The sequence below is a fragment of the Tachysurus vachellii genome, chromosome 20, assembly GCF_030014155.1.
Source record: "Tachysurus vachellii isolate PV-2020 chromosome 20, HZAU_Pvac_v1, whole genome shotgun sequence".
NCBI lineage: Eukaryota > Metazoa > Chordata > Actinopteri > Siluriformes > Bagridae > Tachysurus > Tachysurus vachellii.
The window spans coordinates 2,436,805-2,453,726 of NC_083479.1; the positions used below are offsets into that span (position 1 = coordinate 2,436,805).

The window sequence follows — 16,922 nt, forward strand, 5'->3', positions numbered from 1 at the left end:
GATGTTAGTAGAAAATAAGGTTCCTTGTAGGACCTTGTAGCACTTCTCAAATCAACCTTTTTTTTTTTTTTTAGGGAAAATCTTAGGTTTTTTGTTATGCTCATCTCTTCTTCCACCAGAAGATCAAACAGAAGAACCGTTTTTTTTCTGTGCCTGTTTTATATGACACACTTCCATGTTGCAGAGATAATTAGCAGTTATTCCAGAAGAACAAGTGCAATCCTTTAAGGTTTATTCACTCTGAGGTCACAAAAAAAAAAGTAGTAGAAGAACTTGAACCTAATCGGTCATCTGAGAGAACCCCTTGACGTAGAACGTTTCTCTTTAGAACCTGACGCAATCCAAAGCCTCTTCATCAACACTAAGTGAAAGTGAAGTATAAGGCTTTGGTTTTAACTCATCACTAGATTCACGCTTAAAAAAAATCTAGAACCTTCAGGGATCTTTGGCTTTTTTTTTTTTTTCAGAACCCAAGAATTTTTCTTTTAGAAATGGCTTCAAGTTGAAACACTTTAGAAAGGTTAAAGCATTACCTGAAAAAAAAAAAAAAACAAGAAAGAAGCCATAAAGAACCCAGTTTTCTAAGAGAACCACATTTTTCATGGTCCAATCAAAAAGTCCTAAAATAACCATTTTGTATCACACTGGAGGTTTCTGGAGTATTCTTTACTATTTGTTTAAAGATATAGAAACCTTCTGAGCTCCTAAAGGCTCGATTTTCTACAGCTTTCTATCCTCCAGCCGCAGCATGTTCTCCTTGTCCTCCTCCTCCTCCTCCTCCTCCTCTTTGAAAGCCTGAATGCGTCGGCGTATAAACAGCAGGTTGCCAGTTGTTGTGCACTCGGACTTCCGGGGTCACCTGTACAACGCGAGAGCCGTCATCCATGACAAGGGTTTCCATAGTGACCGTGCCGGGAGCAGGCTGTATGCGCCGCCACATCCGAACATTGCATACTGTACGCTATCTCAGTCTCACGCCAGAGCATCACGATCCACAGCCTCCAGGGCCAATGCTGACTCGAAAAAAAAAACCACACGGACCTGATAGAGATCGATCGTCTGTGAACGTGGCTCGGGTGCACAAACACATTGCCGCAAACGGGGTTGGATCGATCGAACGGCAACACTCGTTATTATAAATAAATAAATATATATATATAAATAAATAAACAAGACGCCTTGACTCGACCTGAGCGCGTCAGAAGGATTACGACGGTTATACAATCTCTGGCCTGAATGCGTGAGAATGAACTGAAAGAAATTTGCAGGTGCACACGCTTCTCTGCATGTGTCCATCATCGCAATGCTACGTGCTTTGTACTAAAGCTATTTTTTCCTTTCAATCTTTCTTTTTTTCTTTCTTTTTTTTTACCCTTCCGTCATCTTCGCTTGACGTTCCACCATCGCACTCTTACACACAAGCCAATGTTCATCCATCTTCTATAAAAATCCTCCTAAATGCCCCCATTTTCCCTGAATCCACTCCCTTCTTACCCTCACCACCACCAACACCACCCCACTGAAACCCCACCCCCCCCACCTTCCTCTATACACACCCTTCTTGATTTAGCCCAGCAACCAGCAGCCCCTCTCAACGCCTCTCCTTTTTCGATGCGCGACAACGTTTTAATTTTTTTTTTTTTTGTGCATCGAGAGATTTTTTTTTTTTTGAGGTCATTCACATTTCACTTTATTTGCCTAACGTGAAATAAAACAGAATCTAATTTAGAAGGAAATAAAAAAATGCACACAAACACACATACACACACACACACACACATACACAAACACACAGCGGTGACAAACTGGTGAATTTTTTATTTTTTTTCCTTTTGCTTTAATGCCGTTTCCAACATGGCGCATGTGACGCCATGAAAACAGAAATACACAAGCTGTTTTTTGCCCCACAATCTTTAAATATAAATAATAAATAAAAATATAAATATATATCTTACAGTCTAATACAGTACGGTACACGATACGATCACACAATTCAGTTCAACCCAGCAGTCAACGTCCACTGTTTATTTTCTTTAATAAAAATGTCTTTGATATCGTTACTAACACTGACAGGGATAAAGATTAGAAATAAAACGTCGTATGTTTACTTTCAGATCGAATGAGAGCTGGAATGACAAGATGCGGAAATTTCACGGAAGCAATTTGCATCGTGTAAAAATGGGAAATTTGCAGAAATTTTGATCATCATTAATTACATATAAAAAATCTTTTTATAAATAAATAAAATAAAAATATTGGAATAAAAATCATCGATTCATTTTTGGGATCATTTAAAGCCTGTTTATTGTTTATTATTTAAAGCTGGAGGGGAAAATTGCTGGGTTTTTACAGTATATACAGGTCTGAAAAGCATGCAATTGCACCAAATCATGTTGCACACTATGGAGTAAAAAGAAAAAAAAGAAGAAAAAAAAAAGAATCGAAGGCACAATTTGCATATTGAAGATTTACAAATCGTTGTTTTACTCTAGAATATGAAATCTTCATGTATTTTTTTATGCAGGATGAGCTCACAGTTTTAATTTTAAAGGATTTTATAGGATTCAGGTATATTATTATTATTATTATTATTATTATTATTATTATTATTATTATTATTATTATTATAAAAATCAACTCACCATTCAAGATGCACTGGAAAAAGATGATGGCCAATATCCTCATGCCCCGCTCCTTTCAATCCCCAAGCTCAGATTTTCTATCCTCTTCCCCTCACTTTTGCTATGTTTTCCGTCACGCTGGAATATTTTACTTCATAAATCTTCAATTTATGGTTGTCTGTGTGACATATATCAATATAAGCTCTATAGCCTCTCTCTCTCTCTCTCTCTCTCTCTCTCTCACTTCCTCTCTCTCTCTTCCTCTCTCACTTCCTCTCTCTCTCTCTCTTCCTCTCTCTCTCTTTCTATCTACTGATTGTCGTCCCTAAAGCCCCTCACACAGGTGGACCCTCATCCGTGAGGAACCGGAACAGCACACGTCCAAAAAACAAAAAGTTAATCCTCTCCGATCAGTCATGGGTTTAAAATCACAGCCAAAGTTTCCCCTGGACCTCAAAAAAAAGAAAAAGTGCAAAAAAAATAACAGGTTGAATAAATGAAACATAAAGTATGAGATCCAGACGGAGAGTCGGCTTTATCGGCTGTTAGCTGTAGTCAGAAGTGAGTCCTTCTTCACCATGTCGCTCCATCCAGGAGGAAACACACACACACATCTTCCCCGTGCTGCTCCTCACGCTCACACACGTCCGCTCGGCTCCGAGCACTGCGGAATAACCCCCTCTCTCTCTCTCTATCTCTCTCTCTCTCTCCCTCTCTCTCTCCTTAAAGGTGCAGGGCCACTCCACCCTGACTCCAACCACTCAACTCCCTCCCCACCTCCAGCATCATTCCCCTTCTCTCATATTTACAATTATTTCCAACACACACAACGTGAGCGAGAGATCAGGGACAGGTACAGCAGCTCCCTCACGCCGTCTTAATTGGACGAGATGGACCCGTGTCCTTTGGCGTGTTTGCTTTATAATTCATGAGCCCCAAGGGGGGGTATGGAAAGGGGGGGGAGGGGGGTTGTTACATTTTGTGCACATGAAGGAAGGAAGCCTGGGTTAGTAGGAGGGGGACGTTTACATGCCGGCATTAAGTTGCGTTCCTTAATTGACCTTGACAAATCTCAGCTCCGGCGTCGCATGCGGTGCAGCCATTAAGCCAAAGTGTTCCATATTAACCCTGTTTTAATTTAATGCTCACACACGTCACACACACTGCTGTGCTTCTCATCAACTTATAAAGTCTATTCCCTTAATAATAATAATAATAATAATAATAATAATAATAATAATATATTTACAATATGTATCAGCTGATCTTTTTTAATTTTATATAATTTTATATTTATATAATTAAAGTCTTATAATAGAATCTTTCTACTATTTATAATAGTAATTATAATAATTATTTATTCAGCATAATTAAATAACAGTAGTAATCGCAAGCTAGAAATGTTCATTACAACATTAAATAAAATGTTCCTCCTACTACTAATAGATCAAATGAATATAAAATTGATTTATTACAATTTAATAGGACTATTAATTATACATTATATGTTATAATTAATAACATGAAGTCATGCAACACTTCATATTGTCACAATGTTGTCAATATGGCTAATATAAAAAATGTCATGTTTTACTCTGCTTTAATATTCATTATTATTATTGTTGTTGTTGTTATTATTGTTATTATTATTATTATTATTATTATTATTATTATTATTATTATTATTATTATTATTGCTGCATAACAACAATCATGCATTATATTTTATATTTTATGTCCTATTTTAGAGCAATTATAATAACGATATAATTACATAATAATAAGCAATTTCTGGCTTAATAACATGTTTATTATACTGTAGTAGTTGTAGTAATAATAATAATAATAATAATAATAATAATAATAATAATAATAATAATCACAGAACAATAAGAGAATATTATGAGAATTAATTCTAATAGATAAATTCAGCCAATATAAATATAGTAATAATAATATTGCATTTACTCGAGATAATAATGCTAAATAATTCGGGGAGTCTTAGGCGGCATGAGCCGTGCTGCTGCTCATGTGTGTGATATTGGGTGTCGGGTGTTTTGCAGACAAACTGCACCTGTCCTGTGTTTGCTGCTGCTGTCTGATTGGTTTAGCGTTGAGCGCAGACCTGCCCATGCTGCTGAACACAGGAGCCGTCATTGTTCAGCGCCTGGGGCTGAAAATACACATCATTATAGAGCTGCTGCAGACACACACACACACACACACACACACACAGAGCTCCTCTGAGCTTTCTCAGCATCCTCCTTTTGCCCACTATGGTTCTGGGTGAATGAATCACGTCTCTCTGTGGTTGGGCGATTGAGAGAGTTTTGGTTATTAGGTGAACTGGAGGCTCGGTGCAGTGACTGAGTGTCTGAGATGAAGACGGTAATGACACACGGCTGTGGTTATCAGCACCGATCCAGCTGTACGCCCCCTTCAGCCACACAACACAATACAACACACCACACTACATTACAACACACTTCAACACAACACACAACAACACACCATACTACATTACACACCACACCATGCTACAACACATTACGTTACAACACAATACACTACAACACACCACACCACGTTACAACACAACACATTACAACACACCACACCATGTTACAACACAACACACTACAACACAACATGTTACAACACAACACACCACACCATGTCACAACACACCACACCATGTAACAACACAACACATTACAACACACCACACCATGTTACAACACAACACAATACAACATACCACACAACACACCACACTACATTACAACACACTTCAACACGACACACCATGTTACAACACAATACAACACAACACACCATGTTACAACACAACACAATACAACACAGTACAACACAAAACACCATGTTACAACACAACACAATACAACACAGTACAACACAACACAACACACCATGTTACAACACAACACAATACAACACAGTACAACACAACACACCATGTTACAACACAACACAATACAACACAGTACAACACAACACAACACACCATGTTACAACACAACACAATACAACACAGTACAACACAACACACCATGTTACAACACAACACAATACAACACAGTACAACACAACACAACACACCATGTTACAACACAACACAATACAACACAGTACAACACAACACACCATGTTACAACACAACACAATACAACACAGTACAACACAACACAACACACCATGTTACAACACAATACAACACAGTACAACACAACACACCATGTTACAACACAACACAATACAACACAGTACAACACACCATGTTACAACACAGTACAACACACAACAACACACCAGACTACATTACAACACAAACAAATGTAAGGTGTCGACACTAAGAGCTGCGTCAGGAACACATCAGGTCAGGGTCAGGGTCAGGGTTAGGGTTAGGGTCAGGGTTAGGGTTAGGGTCAGGGTTAGGGTCAGAGACATGGTTAGGGTTAGGGCCAGGGTCATGATTAGGGTCAGGGTTAGGGTCAGGGACATGGTTAGGGTCAGGGTTAGGGTTAGGGTCAGGGTTAGGGTTAGGGTCAGGGTTAGGGTCAGAGACATGGTTAGGGTTAGGGCCAGGGTCATGATTAGGGTCAGGGTTAGGGTTAGGGTCAGGGTCAGGGACATGGTTAGGGTTAGGGTCAGGGTTAGGGTCAGCAATGTGCTGTTACAGGAAACGCATCACACCATGAAGCAGAGTCACTACACTGATGTTGATTATTTTCCTCTAACAGCATGTCCTGAAGTGTTTAATTCCTCTTTTACCTCATCAGTGAAATGAATGAAATAATGACATTTTTATCCGTTTATAATTCTAATTGTAGCAGCTTTAAACTACAAAGAGCAACTGCAATCTCCTCTGTCCCAAAAACTTACAGACTCTTACATAAGACAGCATTCAGCATTACATTCAGACAACAACCATGTATTCAAAGATCAGTATTAGGGTTAGGGGAAAGAGTAAGTATGGAAATATTTGACTTGGGAAAAACTATTCCTGTATATAAGTGTTTACTGTGAAATTGCAAAAAAAAAAACAGAATTCGTCTTTTAATCTTCTAGCACTAAAGTCACATGTAGTGCCGTCCTCTGAGAGCTGTAGTCATGTTTAACACGTAAACGGAAGAGGGATTCGGCTGAATCTGTCATGATGATGTCACACGACACACCTTGATTCAAATCTGCAGAAAATCTCCAAGTTCCTTTCGAACATCTGACTGTTTTTGTGTTCATTTCTGTGATCGCAAAATGATCAAATTTCTAGAGGGACTGATTAAAAAGAAAAAGTATATCCTGATGTTTTATTTAAAAAAAATTTTTTTTTAAAAATCAACCAATAAAAAATTTAAATTCAAATAATATCAATGACAAAAAAAAAAAAATCTCCTCGCTAAAGAAGACAAATGATCGCAGGAAACGTTAAACATCGTGAAACTCGGATTATGTAAATCGTCACGGTGCAGATTCGTGCGAGTGTGTGCTCAAAGGAAAAAAAAAACACAAACGTTGCCCTTGGACACTTCTTCCCCAGTCGGGTCCTTCAGCGTGATCGGGACCCGGGGGACAACTGAGGACCTGAGGGAAAACTGCGAATAAACCGAGCAGCTAATTATAAGCAGGGCATGCTGGGATATCAGACACGATCTATGGGATTTCATGAAGCTGGAACATCGTGTCGCTTCTTCTGAACGTGCGTTTTTTTCTGTCGATTGTCACTAGTGTTATGAACGGCGTGTGTACAGTATGTGTGTGTGTATGCGGCAAACGTGGCCCCGTGGCGCTATGCTTTCTGCCGCAACAAGCACTTCTGTATCTACACATCCACCAAGAGAAAGAAGCAGTTGGAGAACAGGGTCATAGTTTTACCAAACCCATAGTATTTAAAAAAAAATCTAATTAAATAAATAAACAAACAAACAAACAAACAAACAAACAAATACATGCTAAATAAAAGTTTTTACAAAGACTCTTACCTGAATTTATGCTTAATGAAATGCTTGGACTTGTTCCACATTCATTCATCAGCTTATTATTTGTACTAGTATTTTTTTTTTTGGTCAAAAAGTGTTGATTTATTTCAATTTTTTTTTCTTTTATATTACTGATATTTTTTTTTAAGAATTTTCAGAAGCGGTCTCAGATGTCCGAAGCAAAGTTGTAATCTTCAGGACAGAGATGTATAAGACTTTTACACTTTCTCTGTATCATGACCCCAGGAGTTTTTTTATATAGTCAAAAGTATGTGCACCCCTGAGCATCGCACTCGTATGTGGTTCTGGTTCAAAACTGCTACCACAAAGCTGGAAGTTGAAGTGTCTCTCGAAAAACGATTGATATTTCATGTTACTGTTTGAGATGAACGGATTCTTCTAGATGTTTTACTGCATGTACTGTATGTAAACGTTAAGCCGTTCTTTATCTGCCTCCCCGCGTTGAACTGTTGGAGTGGCTTTATATTCCAGCAGACGCACTGTGTTACTAAGCGACTAACACACATTGCTGAGACCAAATTAAATCATGCGGTTAGAAAAAAAAAGCAGCGAGCAGCTGATTGGCTAGAGCAGGTCTGATGGGGCACGCTGGGGAATCCATACATTGATCCGGGGTATTGACCAGCGTCTCTCTGCTCATCTCCATCAGCCCTGTGTTTTCTCCCAGCTACATTCATGAGGCTACTGCAGAATGCACACACACACACACACACACACACACACACACACACACACACACACAGAAATTGTGTATACAATACTGATCAGGTCTCCTCTGGGCCAGAATGACAGACTCGGTCCATCAATCGAACACCACCCCACCCAATATCCCAGCATGCTGTGCTGAATGTGGGCGTGACCCCACCCTGTTCCTGTCTGCCTGCCTGCCTGCTGACGGCTCTCTGCAGGTTACACAGGGATTACACACACTTACTCAACACTGACAGATTACTGTATCAACACACACACACACACACACACACACACACACACACACACCACACACACACACACACAGTGTACTACAGATTACATCCAGATTATTTCACATTACACAGATAAATTACATGTTAAACCAGATCTCTCTCTCTCTCTCTCTCTCTCTCTCTCTCTCTCTCTCTCTCTCACTATCATATATACATTTATCTCTCTATTTCTTCTTAAGAACCTTTTTTAAATGAATTTTGATAATAGTATCTGGGTAATAATAATAATAATAATAATAATAATAATAATAATAATAATAATAATAGGACATGAAATAATAATAATAATAATAATAATAGGACATGAAATAATAATAATAATAATAATAATAATAATAATAATAATAATAATAGGACATGAAATAATAATAATAATAATAATAATAATTATTATTATTATTATTATTATTATTATTATTATTATTATCAGAATATCAGAAATTATATTCCAAACAGAAACATATTATTATAAGTAACCTTTACTTCCTTTTTCTTATTTGAATTCAGTTTTTTATTAGCGCTGATAACAGTAGCATATATTATATTCATCGCTGAACAATTACTTTGAAGCGATCTTGGTTTGTTGACCATCTAAAATGTCACAGAGTGTTTATAGAAAATTAGATTTAACTGCAGCTTTTAGTGCTTTTGAATGAATGTATAAAACACACACACACACACACACACACACACACACACAGAGCTGCTGTTTCACTGCGGTGGCTGAATTGTGTCGTTTTAAAACGTCAGGATGCTCTACACGCTGTCAGTCTCAGTGAAAAGCACGTGAGATGAGTTCCCTCATTCACCATCGCCCAGCCGCGAGCTGCAGTGTTGCTTAGTAACCACGGCACACGGCTGACCTTATCCACTTGGTCATAAAAATGTATGAAGGCCTCGTAGTAATATTTTTTGGTATCCTGTCTGTTTTTCTGTCACTCTCTCTCTCTCACACACACACACACACACACAGAGCAGCTGTTGCCTTGAGGTTCAAGCAGTCAGTTCATCTACAGACGCTGATCACATGACCCAGCTCTCTGTTCTTTCCCTCAGATTGTCCTCCTATCTTTGTGTCTTTCAGCTATGATTTCACATCCATGTTAATTTCACCTTACAGACTGTGACATACTCACATAATACTTAATCCTGCCCATTAAGTACTTAACTCCGCCCATCCAGTCAAATTAACCGGTTTGCGTCTCTCACGTAAGCGAAACAGGAAGTGTCTAATAAAACCGTCGCTTCATTAAAGCTTCTCTAAGATCTGCTCTGTATCACAATAAGATGGCTGAATTTGTGACTGGTTAAGTTTAAGGTCAGGTTTCTGTCACCGTGAAGGTAAAAAATTTGTCATATGTCTCACAGTTGTTGTCACTGAGCAGTTCAGGGGTCTGTCTGGAGTGTTAAGTGCTTGGTGGTGATGGACCCCACAGGGCGCACAGATGTTGGCGTAGATGCCTGCAGGAGAACGTAGTGGCAGATGTTACACACTCAGCGAACACTTGAGGGAAGAGGACGCGAGCTGAAAAGGCAGTGAAGGAGGCAGCAGGTTCTCACACACACACACACACACACACCCATCTGGTCACATTTCCAATGCAAAGCCAGGGACATCAGCTTTACGCCGTGCCAGACACATCAACACAAAGTCAACATGACCAAAGGGCTCTGCTCTGGCGACATATCCACACTCTGTAGCCACTAGAGGAGGTAGAAAATAATACAAACTTTTACCACACATTTAAATGAATCATTTCTAAGCACCCTTTGTTGTACCTTCAACTGCCCAGTTTGAGGAAGGCTCAATCGATGCTTCGATCGTTTCCATCACGTACCTCAGCTTCTATGGTGCGTTTTGGCTAAAATTCCTTCTGTAGCGTTCATTACAACAAGGCAATTAAGTTCCATATGATGTTTTAGGGAAGATCTTATAACACTATGTACTTTATGGAGTAAAAATATATTGCAGCTGGAGGCTAAATATTTGAAGGCGCGCTGTCTAACTGTCCACGTGCATCACTATCAAACTCAAGCGCTCATCTCACCAGCTCTTATTACAGTAAAGCTAAGACAGGATGGATCGATATATATATACACACAACACATATATATATATAATGATCAGTTGGGATCGGCGCTCATGCTCTCGGTTCTGCTCTGCTCTCACACCACTCTTACGCTTTCATGTGAAGATGAAAGCACACATCTGGTCTCTGAAGACAGTTTGTAACGGTTTCTTTAAAAAAAAAAAAAAAAAACAAGCATCGATTCCTTTTTTTGAATTTTTATTTTTTATTCCCGCACCAAACTTTAAAAGAAGAGAAGCTCAATACGAAGCGGTGGTGGACCAGCGGCCTGTGGTGTCATTCAGAAATAATTAGAAAATAACGGATATAACAGAAACGGTATTATATATCACTCACTCACTCTCACTCATTCATCTTCTACCGCTTATCCGAACTACCTCGGGTCACGGGGAGCCTGTGCCTATCTCAGGCGTCATCGGGCATCAAGGCAGGATACACCCTGGACGGAGTGCCAACCCATCGCAGGGCACACACACTCTCATTCACTCACACAATCACACACTACGGACAATTTTCCAGAGATGCCAATCAACCTACCATGCATGTCTTCGGACCGGGGGAGGAAACCGGAGTACCCGGAGGAAACCTCCGAGGCACTGGGAGAACATGCAAACTCCACACACACAAGGCGGAGGTGGGAATCGAACCCCCAACCCTGGAGGTGTGAGGCGAACGTGCTAACCACTAAGCCACCGTGTCCCCGTATTATATATCAGTGATTAGATATATGAAAAAAAGTAATATCTCTTAATCACAGTGATACTGCAGAATCATGGGCATCAATCAATCAAGGGCAGAGTGTGGGAATTGATCAAGACTAAATTAGGGAACAAATCTGGAAGGAAATTTAATATAGTGTCCAGAAATGATGTCTGGAATAACAGTGTTGTTCTGTTATGGACACATCAAACTTTTTATCCATTAATAGTCACTTTTAATGCTACAGAACATCCATGAGACTCTACTGTAAATAAAAAAAATCTCCTTACAGAAGCATACACAATATCAGTGATTACTCATTTTCGAATCGATGAACAGACATAGTTTATGTCGAACGGAGAATCTCCAAAGCACCGTATTAGCTTTGACTTTGTAATCAGATGCGGCTTTGTAAATATACTATATCAGATGCAGCCGATAGACCGGAGGTTAAACAAAACGCTACCGAAAACAGAAGGCTCGACAAAGAACGAAGAGAATAGAGAAGAGACGAAAAAAGAGCCCATTAACTCTCAGTCAACAAACAAACAGGTGCAGGAAAGCGACGAGGGTTCAGCTGTGGCGTGTCACAACAGGTGCGTGTGCTCAGGATGAGACGTGAAAAGAAAAGACCGTCTGAGCGACACACGCCCTGACCTCGCCTTCTCCATTACCTTCAATAGAATCCAAAAGTATTGGCGCCACCTAAGAATACATGAAACGAATACAAATCATGTTGGCATTATAAGAATTATCCTTCTTGATCCAACTCAACAAAATCACCTTATTGAGAGATTTAATTATTTATTAATTAATCTATTTATTTTGAATACACATATTTGTAAAATCCTTTGTAACCTCTGATTGGTTTCCATGTCAGTGATGACCATAAGCACTTTCAGTATCTTATTTGCTGCACAGACTTAAAAAAATAAATCGAAAATAAATCTTCTGTTGCTGAAAAGACGACACGATAACATACAAATCTTGAAGATCATATAACACTAATATCATTTAGACAACACACTGCTTTACAGAAATAATTTATCGACTTAAATTATATTTACTCTGGATATTTTTCCCCTCCTTTTTCAAAAAGGGTGCCAATAATTCTAGAGCTCGCCTTGAACTAAAAATCCTAAGAACCCTAGTCTCGTCCTTAATCTAACTCCGATCAGGATAAAGAGCAAAAGCGGTCAAACACACGAATAAGAAGTGCAGAGGTTTTCAGGCGAAACCTGAGGTCACGCTTCATTTGGTCTTAATCCTCAAGATCTTCGAGTTCATCCCGGAGAGCTGTAATTACAGCGTGTAACATATTGCACGTAAATGCTGACAGATGCCACACGTCTAAGACGAGCATTATCTGCTTAAGGACGTTTGGGTTCAGATGAAGGATTGTGTAAAGTGTTCAGAACTGGGTCGCGTTCAACATGATCGCATGAGCAGTGTAATAAAAATAAAAATAAAAAAATCGAAAAACTATATCCTGATATCAAAAAGCATCTATTTTATTCTTTGAAAAATATGAATAAATGTATATATAAATAAAATGCTAAATGTAATAATAAAGTAATATTTCATAGTATAGTATAAACATCATAAAATTTCATTCAAATTTAAATAACAAAAAAAAATAATAAATTCCTGAAAATCGTTTAAATTAAAATTGCGCAACATGCTTGCTGATAAAAGGGGGGGAGGAATTAAAACAACTTCCTGTTTAGACCACGCCCATCACAGGTTTAAAACAAAGACCAGATACAAGTCCAGATATCATTGTGTTACACTGCTATGTACAAATTAAAAACAAAAGCCATTGTGGTGCTTAAATCATCAAGACTTTATTCTGCAAGTTAATAAAACTTTAAGTACCGGTGATATTCCAGAGCCTCATGTTTTAAAGTATATGACAAATTTTTGTCGCTTGTTAGCAACATTAGCTTTGTAGGTGTAGTATAGCTGCTATTCATAAATATTGTTAAATACTCATAGAATAGGCTGAAAAATATATTTACGTCAGTTTAGATAAGAACAAACACAATGGATGTTAACAATCGAGACGAGAGACACGTGCTTATCAGTTATTAGTTGATGATCGATCGATCACTTCTTTCTGATGAGAAGCCACTACACCGGTCGAGACTAGAGTTTAAGGTCAGTAACGTAACGTAACATAGTCGTAATGTGAGCTCGTCAGCTTTTCTTTTCTTTTTTCCTTTCTTTATTAATCTGCTAACGAAGACGCAACAGTAAAAGGTGAAAACAATGAATGGGACAAACCAGAGACAGAAAGAACGACTCGTGCTTTTTGCGCATAACGCGAGCCACAGTAAGACTTCGTTTTTAATCAGATGCCGCGTCAATCACTTTTCCAGAGGAAGTGTTTGGCTGCAGCCTTAGGGATCCCGTGTGACCCAAATACAGAACCGTCAACGCGGCGTGATATAATACACACAAAACCCTGCAGATTCGATTCACACCACCAAAATAATCATCATATTTAATGTAGAGAATGTTTTTGCTTTATTTGTTTAGTTTATTGTTGATTTTATTTACGAGTTAATGTTTATTGGTTCAATTTGATAGTTTGTCAAAATGCATATCGAATCTCTGTACTGTACATGTATACAGTGTGTAAATACACACACACACACACACACACACGACACACACACACATACAGTGTAGAATACATATTCAATTTACATTGTATTTACACAATTCTTCATTTTATTAAATCATTTTTTCTGTATTTGTAAGCATTTTTTTGAATATTTTTTTCTAAATTATTTATCATTTGAAACATATTTAAACATTTTTTTATTATTATTATTGTAATAATTTTATTAATGTGTGTGTGTGTGTGTGTGTCTTTTTTATTCTACATAAGACACTTCCTGTAGCTGTGCCGGTTTATTCACAGTGTCTAATTCTGTACTTAGATTAGATTCTGTCACCCGGATCAAACATCTGGAAGAGTGTGAGAAGGACCAGGAAGTGACACAATGTGCCTTAGATTAGTTCTTGTACTTAGTAAAGTGCATTAAGCAATCCTCACCACATTGAGTGAGACTGCATCCAGATTGCTGAGCTTAGCATTAGCTGACCTACAAACTTTACACACACACACACACACACACACACAGATATTCAGCATGGGACTCTCACTGTTCTTGCAATCTATGAGCCCTGACGTATGACATCGACCTCAAGAACAGAGAGAGAGAGAGAGAGAGAGAGAGAGAGAGAGCACAGGGAAAAAAAACCCATAACTGCCCAGTAACAAGCTCTCCATCCTCATTGGCTGCTGAGACATGTGCGTTTGATCGCTCTCTCAGACCGAACGACACACACACATACACAAACACACACACAGTTTGATCCATGTACATACAAAGTGTTTGTGAAAGATGAAGTCTAGTCAATCTCATAAGTGCCATTTAACTCTCAGACATGTCCAAAAGCTCCAGTCAGTCTTCACACCACAATAAAACTCACTTTACCTCAAGAACTCCACGAGACGTCTACAGAGATCCTCGGATTGGGATTGTATCAGTCATGTGACGTTATACAGGTTTGCAGCATTCATGTAGTAACACTACAGAATAGTAACAGAGGAGGATATTTCAGTTAGTGTGTGACATTTCAGTAACAAACCAGAGACATGTTTCAATAAGGAAAAACATTTCAGTAACACTAAATATACCGTATTATATTTAGAACTCTACAATATATTTAGTATACTGCAGTACATTTAGTAGACCGCAACATAATTAGTACACCGCAACATATTTTGTATAACAGCATATTTAGCATACTGCAGCATATTTAGTAAGCTGCAACATATTTACTACACTGCAGCACATAGCAGTATAATGCAGTATATTTAGTATACTGCAGCATATTAAGTACACTGCAGTACATTTAGTACACGCAACATTTAGTACACGCAACATTTAGTACACTGCAGTACATTTAGTACAAAACAACACATTTAGTACACTGCAGTACATTTAGTACAAAACAACACATTTAGTACACTGCAGTACATTTAGTACAAAACAACACATTTAGTACACTGCAGTACATTTAGTACACTGCAGTACATTTAGTACAAAACAACATATTTAGTACACTGCAGTACATTTAGTACAAAACAACATATTTAGTACACTGCAGTACATTTAGTACACTGCAGTACATTTAGTACAAAACAACATATTTAGTACACTGCAGTACATTTAGTACACTGCAGTACATTTAGTACATGCAACGTGTTTAGTACACTGCAGCATATTCAGTATACTGCAATATACAGGATTAAATACACTGCAGCACATTTAGTAATATTTAGTAATATTGCAGTATATTTAGTAAGATCTCAGTATATTTAGTAAGATCTCAGTATATTTAGTAAGATCTCAGTATATTTAGTAAGATCGCAGTATATTTAGTAAGATCTCAGTATATTTAGTAAGATCGCAGTATATTTAGTGAGAACGCAGTATATTTAGTAAGAGCGCAGTATATTTAGTAATATCATTGTATATTTAGTAAGATCTCAGTATATTTAGTAAGATCTCAGTATATTTAGTAAGATCTCAGTATATTTAGTAAGATCGCAGTATATTTAGTAAGAGCGCAGTATATTTAGTAAGATCTCAGTATATTTAGTAAGATCTCAGTATATTTAGTAAGATCGCAGTATATTTAGTAAGAGCGCAGTATATTTAGTAAGATCGCAGTATATTTAGTAAGAGCGCAGTATATTTAGTAAGATCGCAGTATATTTAGTAAGAGCGCAGTATATTTAGTAAGATCGCAGTATATTTAGTAAGATCGCAGTATATTTAGTAAGAACACAGTATATTTAGTGAGATTGCAGTATATTTAGTGAGATTGCAGTATATTTAGTAAGAGCACAGTATATTTAGTGAGATTGCAGTATATTTAGTGAGATTGCAGTATATTTAGTGAGATTGCAGTATATTTAGTAAGTGTGCAGTATATTTAGTGAGATTGCAGTATATTTAGTAAGTGTGCAGTATATTTAGTGAGATTACAGTATATTTAGTAATATCATTGTATATTTAGTAAGATCTCAGTATATTTATTAAGATCGCAGTATACTTAGTAATATCGCAGTATATTTATTAAGGGATATTTCAGAATTATTGTGCAACATTTAAGTATAACCACAGGAGTAGTACAGTAACAATGAAGAAAATTTTAGTAACACCACAGGATTAAGTTACACCATGTGATAGTTCTGTTACACCACAATATATTCCATTAACAGTGAAGGATCATTCTAGCAAGACAGCTTAATATATTAAGTTCGTTACACCATAATTAATATCCACCAGATGATAATTTAGCAACATTCAGGACATTTTAGTAACGGTGGAGAATATTTCAGACATCACTGTGTGATATTTTTGTATCACCTCAGGAAATGTCCGTAACACTCTCTCAGTAACACTGTGATAAGTAAAAGTTGAATAT

The 16,922-nt window shown here is 37.7% G+C and overlaps 1 protein-coding gene across 2 annotated transcripts in view; it reads right to left on the bottom strand.

Annotated features, from left to right (window-relative positions):
- Positions 1-3,455, bottom strand: part of dscama (Down syndrome cell adhesion molecule a) — a 61,406-nt gene extending 57,951 nt beyond the window's left edge. For both annotated transcript variants that reach the window (XM_060896443.1, XM_060896445.1), the window contains exon 1: positions 2,643-3,455. In XM_060896443.1, coding sequence (XP_060752426.1) covers positions 2,643-2,685 — 43 coding nt within the window. In that variant the 5' untranslated portion in view covers positions 2,686-3,455. The remainder of the gene's footprint in view (positions 1-2,642) is intronic.
- Positions 3,456-16,922: the final 13,467 nt, after the last annotated feature.